This window comes from Haliotis rufescens, unplaced genomic scaffold, assembly GCF_023055435.1.
Source record: "Haliotis rufescens isolate VD_foot unplaced genomic scaffold, xgHalRufe1.0.p SCAF_15, whole genome shotgun sequence".
NCBI lineage: Eukaryota > Metazoa > Mollusca > Gastropoda > Lepetellida > Haliotidae > Haliotis > Haliotis rufescens.
The window spans coordinates 27,585,062-27,593,316 of NW_025963835.1; the positions used below are offsets into that span (position 1 = coordinate 27,585,062).

General features: G+C 41.7%; 1 protein-coding gene across 1 annotated transcript; it reads right to left on the minus strand.

The window, feature by feature from the left end:
• Positions 1-3,430: 3,430 nt before the first annotated feature.
• Positions 3,431-8,215, minus strand: LOC124140212. The gene is made up of 2 exons (XM_046507649.2): positions 8,115-8,215; positions 3,431-6,194 (listed from the first exon to the last, which is right to left on the minus strand). The coding sequence occupies exon 2, from the start codon at positions 6,185-6,187 to the stop codon at positions 3,509-3,511; it is 2,679 nt and encodes an 892-aa protein (XP_046363605.2). The 5' UTR covers positions 6,188-6,194; positions 8,115-8,215; the 3' UTR covers positions 3,431-3,508.
• Between the last annotated feature and the right edge of the window lie 40 nt (positions 8,216-8,255).

Sequence of the window (8,255 nt, forward strand, 5' to 3'; positions counted from 1 at the left end):
ATATAGATTTCCTTAGCAAATTTATTGCATAAGTTATGACACTTTTGCGAGTTTTTCAGGAAATTATGTGTGATATAAAACCCTAAGTTTTTTGGTTATTTTTGTTCGTCTAAAATTTGGGTCCAATTTCTCCAAATTGTCTGGGCCATGTTTGCAAGGGGCTATTTAAGTGAGTGAGTGAGTGAGTTGGGTTTTACGCCGCTTTTAACAATATTCCAGTTATATCGCGGCGTGTCAGCTTAATGTGGGAGGAAAGCCCGAAGTGATGCAGGTCTCAGATGTTTACCACTTTGGTGAAAACCATGAGCACGGGTATGGTGCTGACAAACCTAGAAACATAATCGGGGCGAACCGGGATTCGAACCCACAATCATAGGTTTCTGGCGTGCCCAAGGGACACAACTCTGCACAGCGAATCGCGGCGCCTTAGACGACTGGGCCACCCGTGCCCCCGGGCTATTTAAGATAAAATGAAGAATGCAGTGACACTGAAATAACTTTCATAGAATAGAAACCAGCTAATATCATTTCATGTTGTACATTTTAGTAAGGGAGGTACTTTTACATTATTTTAACATAAAGAATTTATTGTCAATAAAATATTGACCTGTTCCCCAAAACAGTTGTTTGTCTTTTTTTGATAAGGTGAGGTGAAATGGGGTTTAACGTCGCATCCAAGATTATTGCACTTATATAGCGACGTGCATGTACGTGTGTGTGTTTGTGAAGCTGCTTGTACTAGTCCGGACTGATGCCGATTTATAGTGCTAGCCCACTGAGATACAATGCCACAGTTTAACATGAATACCCCACTCAGACACAGTATACTGACTCCGAGCCGACCAGGTCTTGTTTTAGCCCCTTAATGCCGAGCGCCAGACAAGGTAACAACAAGTACCATCTTTTAACGTCTTTTGGTATGACGCTGCCGGGGATCGAACGCTCTACCACGAGGCCATGGAGGCGGTCTTTCTTGATAAGAGTTAATCTATTGTTAAGAAACTGCTCTTCACTGGTCTTTGTGCCACATGGTTATTTTCTCTATAACCCATGAAGCCATTTTCAAAATTACCCCCAGGTAAACTTTGGGGCTCGAGGGAGTGTCTCAATTTTCTGAAACATTATTTTTTTTATTAGTATCTGATATGTTCATCAAAATCAACTGTAGATTTGAATACTTTTTAATAAAAATATCTGCATAACTTTTTTGGGGTTTATTGGTGAGGTGAAACAGCATTTAACAGTGTGATTACTGCACTTGTGTGTGCGTACGTTTGGTCCTGACAAGTGCAGTTTTACAGTGCTAGCTCACTGAGTTGACAACAATGAAACAAGTACCATCTTTTGATATGACATAGCTGGGGATCTAACAACTAACCAACACCAACATAGGTCGTAGTGCAATTTGGTAAATTCAGTCGTGCATATACAAGTCTGAAGGTTTGCTTCATGCTGTACAAGATGAATAACCATGAGTGTCTGCTGCTGAAGTTGTGTGAGAATCTGTAAAAAAACCCATTTCAGCAATGTTTCAACATTATGGTTGTGTTGATGAGCACACCAGTGTTACACATGGCCACTAGTCTGAGACGGGTGAACATCTGGAATGACCTGTTATGTTTCTTGCAAGACCCAGTTCCTGGTATGTAACAAGAACTATTGAAGGTTCATACAAATCTGGAACATTTTCAAGGCTTTTTAGTTGGGTTTTTGGCCATATTAGTTTGTCAACAGTTTTATTGAACTCGCAATAGCTAAAATGAGTATGAACATCAGGATATGTCAGTTTGTACAAATTTAAAGCTTTTCAAGCTATTTTGGTGATTTTCAAGGCTTTTCAAGGTTGACATTAAAAATCAAGGCTTTACAAGAGGAATCTTAAACGCCTGTATCAACTATATGTTAATAGTCCAATAAGAGCTTTTGACTTCCCAGTACATATTTAACTTAACTTTAACATGGCAAAAAGTGAGCAGGGTTCACTAATTCCCTGACCTCGACTCGAACATATTTGTAAGTTCAAAACATGAAAATAATATTAAAAAAATCAGAAAATACACATATCAAATTCAAACAATGCATTGCACATCATCTATTTGAATGGAAACTGTTCCCTAAATTTGAAGACTCCATGCAGTAGTTGTCAAGTTACAGATCGCACAAATGTTTAAAAAAAAAAGGATTTAATTAAAAACATGAAAAAAAGCTGTATACAGTATTGTTTCAGAAAATCCAAATATTGAAATCAAACTTTGCATTGCATTTCTGTTGGTATAGAAAGTTTGAAAAGAATCTATGCAGTAGTTTTCAAATTATAGGTCACATGCAAAAATGTCCTTAGGATGGACTGACGGAATTGCTTGGTATAACTTATATACCCCTGGCCTCTTCAGGTCCGGGGTATAATAAATCAGGGGTTATTTAGGCAATATTCCAGCCATGTGAAGTACAAGGGTGAATCTTGATGCATGCTTTTGGTTGATCCTCATATTCAGAAATCAGAAAGATCCATGGTTTTGGAGTATATGAAATCTGGAGTAGCGTTGCGTTCCAACCACCTTGACTGACTTAAGGGTCATCGAAGTAGTTGTCATGTAAAAGGGAGGCGAAGTGAAACAATTGAGAATTTTACGTTGAGGGGGGATGTTTGTGAAAGATCCTAAAAATATATTTGATAGAGGTAATTGTCAATAACACATTCTGTTTTTGAGCAGGTTCAGTAATTGAACGTTTTAGCAATATCTCAGGAGTTCATAATGTGCGCACTTGTGGCCAGAATTATACCCTGGAAATAAATTGGTGAATTGTCACCAGGCAAGGTGCCCCAGAGGTAACCATAGGAACAGGACCTGATTTGGTAAAATGATGACCTATTACAGTGGGGACATTCAGGACAACCATTACCACTGGCTGATGTTGGCAAGATTGCTACAAGAATATACCTGAGGTACATATTTGTATATGAATATATAACCAACACAAACATTTAATACAAACATGTATCCCCAATTCCCAAGGATTTACCTCATATTTATTCTTGTTCAGGTTATAATAGCAAACATTTTAGCTGTGCAAAGGTGACTTGTACTTCAGTGATAACTGAACCAATGTATGAGCCAAGTATTTTTTTCAAAGCTTCAATAAACATATGCAATATTGAAATAAATTTACTTTCAGAAAGTCAGGACTTCCCAATTTCGGACAAAATAACACTTTTCTCCAAATCTGAATTATCTGCCGGCCATGTGCAATTAGTTTAAGGTCCAAGACAAATCTATGTAACCATGGTAATGTAACTACAGTTCTGGAGAAAATTATTAGTCCTTGCAGTTGTGGCTCTGTCTGACATGCAGGGCTTTGTGCCAAGTATGGCAATTCCGAACCCCAGAGCTCACCATGACCTTCAGTTGATGAGAAAAAATAACCAACAAAGTATTTTTATGCATATTCTCTATTAAAAGACTAAATTACTGACAATGCATGAAAAAATAAAATGTTATTTACTTGTTTACATGGTGATCATTTCGTGATCTGTTTCTATCTCTGCACTAAGTGCAGCAATCTTCATCTTCACTTCCTCCAGCTGAACGATCTTCCTTTTCCTCCCCGTAACGTCCCAGCCCTGAGACATGGCCCTCTGAAGGCGGCGTTTTATCTTGGAAGGGGGGACAACTTCGAAAGCAAGGGACCTCCGATACTTGCGCCTGCTCATGATTAGCTCTGGCTTCTTGGACTTATCTGGAGACTCAAACAATGTCTCCCACATGCGTTCCCCTGGGGCTTTATAGTTCTTGTTTCTGTACAGATCTTCCAGGTTTTCCTCCAAAGCTGCTGCTGCTTTTCTGCGACTCCTTGTCTTCTTGGGCTGTACTTCAGGAGAAGCTTCTTCTGGACTGCTTGTGCATGGAGGATCTTCTACAACAATATCATCAGGAGTGTGTGACTGGTAGCGGAAAATCTCCAGGGAACTCCTGCGGGATCGCCTGCTCCTTCGAAGTGAAGACGTTTCTTCAACTTCCTCTTTATTTGGTTCTGGCTCGCTTACACTTAAGTTTTCACATTCTTGAAGAACAGTCGTTTCTATTGATCTCCGCTTTGACCTTCCCCGCCTTTTTTGAGCTGGTTCATCAACCACTGCTTCACAACTCTCAACATTAACACATTTTTCCAGAAGGATTGTTTCTTTAAGGAGCGGTGAATTCACACAGGCTGAATTTTCACAAACAACTACATCACTACTAGAGATACTACTCTGGACTTTCCAGACTGGCGATTGTGGCTCAGCTCGCTCATCAGGACTGGCGCTGTTCTGGCCAGAGGCAAGGAATGGACTGAAGTCTAGAGACTGTTTTGATACACCTTCAGCTGGGTGTTTTTCCACATTCGGAGTAGGCTGCTCTGAGAGCCCCTTCCTGAAACTGAACCATACAGACTCTTCAGCAGAACCAGACACGACATCAGCGGAAGAACCTGATGTGCCAGCATCTTCTCTCTTCCTCCACCTTCCCCGGTTCTTGGGCTTCTTCAAGCTAGTTGATTTCTTCCCCTTCTTTCCACTGCTTGAAAATTTCTTTGCCAGATTACGGAACAAGTCACACACTTCAGAAGTAATGCTTCGCTCCTTGCCTTTAGGTTCAGGGTGAGTGGACGACATTTGTTCCATTTCCCCCTCCTCAGCAGCCGTGTTTGAGTTGCTTTTTGAATCTCCCCCAGTCTCCGATACCCTGACAATGGGTTCACTCTCCATACAGTCAGTACTGACTGGAATGGGGCTTGGTGTAAATGGATCTCTTGTATCAGAACATTCAGGGATAACCGCAACTTGTTTATCTGGGTCTCTGTGTGTCACAGGTGTTGCAACTTGTGTATCTAGGGTTCTGTGTGTTTTGGGTGTTGACTTAGTGTCTTCACTTGACTCTTCAAACAAAGGAGCAGGAGTGTTGGGTGAATCTACCATACCTTTGTCTGAAGGGGAAGCATACGCTGGTGAGTCCAGGAGAAAGGAGTGAGTGCTGGGCTGACTGAGATTGTCCTCCACACAGCTGGTGTAGGAGGAGGTGGTGGAGGTCGACCTGTTGCTCCGCATCGAAACATTTACATGTCCCACGGACATTAAAGTTCTCTTAGTAGTCCCTGGGTCAACTGCAGGACTGCTAAAGATGACTTCTCGACCATCTTGATCATCTGTGTTATTGCTGATGTCGTCAACAATACGCCTTGGAGTACCATTTTTCAGTCTTCGGTCCTGAGAGTAATCACTTTTGGTGTTCTCGTTGCTATAGCGATGTGACTTGGCTCTTTTTCTCCTCACTAAATCTGAGGCAGACAGTTTGTCATACACAAAACCCACAAGGGGCGACTCATGAACTGAATCTTGGGAGACATCTGCAGAAACATCTTCCCCTTTCACTGGTGTACGGTCAAGCTCTGAGAAGTCCAGAGAGCACCTGAAGCGAATATTTTTCTGAAACTTTGCAAGATCAGGCGTACCAATGAGCAAACTGTCCTCGCTATCATCTTCACAGGAAGGGGGACAACCCTGGTCAACTTCCTGGCCACTGACTGGTGTGCCAAGCATAAATGCATCGTCAAATCCGTCAAATAATTCTTGAGATGGAGTCCGGACACATGGTAAAGCCTTGTAACCATGAGAACTCAATACAGGAGTTTTAGTTGCTGATCTCCCCAGAATCCTATCTTCAGTTAACGTGTGATACATGGTTGGTGTTATGAAGTTAGGTGACTCCTCGGCACACGGCAGTCTGGGTATCTCTATATCTGGGCTGTCACACTGACTTTGACCCACCATGTTTGCCCTACTTTCTGAGCTGTCAAACAAAACTGGTGCACTTGCAGCACCAGTAGATTCAGCAGCATCATAAGAGTCACGCACATCCTTGATCACATGAAACCCAATGTTGGATCTTCTCGATTTTCTGGTCCGCCTTGTATCTTCATTAACCTCTATCCAGAAGCTTCCCCCATCATCTTCCTGTGCAGTTTGTGATGCACTGAACACAGACACATTCATACAGGTGATGTCGATGCCGTCTGGGGCCCCCCCCTCTGGACGCTCTGTGTCCTCGCAGTTGGTGGGAGGTAGAGGGAGAAGGGGAACAGAGGACTGACGATGGAGCCGGATTGACCTCCGTCGACGTGCACGCTTTCCTTCTCTTTCACTCATCATTAGTATTCTGAAACAATAAACAGACAATATAAATTACCATGATAACCTACCATATTTGTTGTTTAACGCCACCCTCGGCAATTAATAATATATCAGTTATGATAACGGCATGTAAATTATTGATAATGATTGAGGCTGGACCAACACAAACCGCACACTTAACCAGTGATTGAAATAAAGAGCAATGATCCACACCGTTGGGGTATGTTGACAAGCTATTAAGTACGCCACTGAGCATGTCCACTCGATCCAGTGAGGTGAGCATGGTGAGGAGAAATGGGGTTTAATGTCGAGCCCAAGATTATTGCACTTACATAGCACCGACGTGTGTGTGCGCTCATAATAGTCCGGACTAATGTCGATTTTATAGTGCTAGCCCACTGAGATACCATACCTCAGTTTAACATGAATACCCAACTCAGTTGCAGTATACTGACTCTGCAACGACCAGTCCTTGTTGTAGCCCCTTCATGCCGAGCATCAGGCCTTTAAAATAGTGTGAGGCTGGCTACACAAACATGGGACTCTCAGCATGCTCAGCAATATAAACTTGGAGTCCAAGGTATTAGTTTGTTTTATTCTGTGTTTAACATTTTTAATGTCTCACACAGTATTATTCCAGCTATATGGCGACGGCCTGTTAATAATCGAGTCTGGACCAGGCAATCAAATGGATTATATCATCATGATCATGTGCAACCATTCACAACCTGTGGTACGAAGACATGCAATCAACCAAGCCGCTTAGCCTGACAACCTTGTCCATTTGGTTGGCCCTTACGACAAGCATAGGTTGCTGTGGACTACCCGGGTAGTTCTAAACTGGAATCCCTTCAGGGTCCTAGGCATTAGAACAGGGCTCTCTGTGTAACTATTGTACCAACATAAAATACAAAACGTGTCCTTGTTTTTTTGTAGGTGATTGGGTAAAGAGTCTGTCATGGACTGTCAGAACATTTGACTGAACAAATCTGATCATGCTGATTACATGGTTCAATTTAAGAGTTTTGAATTAATCCAATAAAACCTATTTTTTGGCATACAATTTGAATCACAATATTATTTGTCCTTTCTTAATTTTTATGGGTAAGGGATGCAACATATTGTGGCAAGCTAGAACCCTAATGATCATGTGAACATGGTGAAGGTGGTAAAAGCGCCTTAGGCCCTTGTAGGCCCTCTCTTTCCTCAGACAAATATAAACATTCAGTAACAAGAGATTTCTATCACACTGGAGATATAAACATTGATCCCTGGCAAGTCAGTTTCTAGTATTTCTACACTAATAATCCTAAGACATGTAACTTAAGAACTTAAACTGACACTTCTTTCGCCAGTAGGGAATGGAAGGCCTGTCAATTTGAGACACTGCACGGGTCACGAATCTGCCCTGGTAGGGCCAATATACACCCTTTATGTTAAAAAAACAACAAGCGATTATCTAGTAGGGATACTGTATTGCCATAGCCCTTATCTATAATCATATGTGGCAGAGGAATGTAATGTTCGGAACAAAGTGGGAAGCCGATTAGGGTGCTGAAAGGCTGAGACTGGCGGTTTAAGGGAGAAAAGATACCTGACCTGCATCCACGCCCATGTGTTTAGACCCCTACACCAGTCTGCAGGCATCAGACAAATAATTCATCAGTTGCAAAATGTGATATATAACTCTACAGTACATAAACAAAAAGGACTGGCAAAGTGCATTCTACATTCAGTATGATCTACGATTTCTTCTCCCTTCTGGGACGTTTTGATATAACTACTGCTTTTACAAATAGTATGACAAAGCTTTGGGCAGACGTCACTTTGATCGATTTATCATCGTCTTGTACACCTAGTTGGGGAAATATGGAATTCATAGAACTCGCCTTCCAACTCGTGCATATCAAGCGTTTACTAAAATCAAAATGGTGATAATACAAACCATGTATAAGAGCTAATTAAACACCATTTTGGGCCAAACATCACATCCACCAGAAAACACACAGCAACTGCACTTTGAATTTGGTGCAAAACCGCTTCCGGTTCGCAACTGAACCAATCAAATTCAGTAACTTGGTACGCA

Coding starts and splice junctions, on each gene's coding strand:
- LOC124140212 (XM_046507649.2), bottom strand. CDS start 6,187: ATGATGAGTGAAAGAGAAGGAAAGCGTGCACGTCGACGGAGGTCAATC.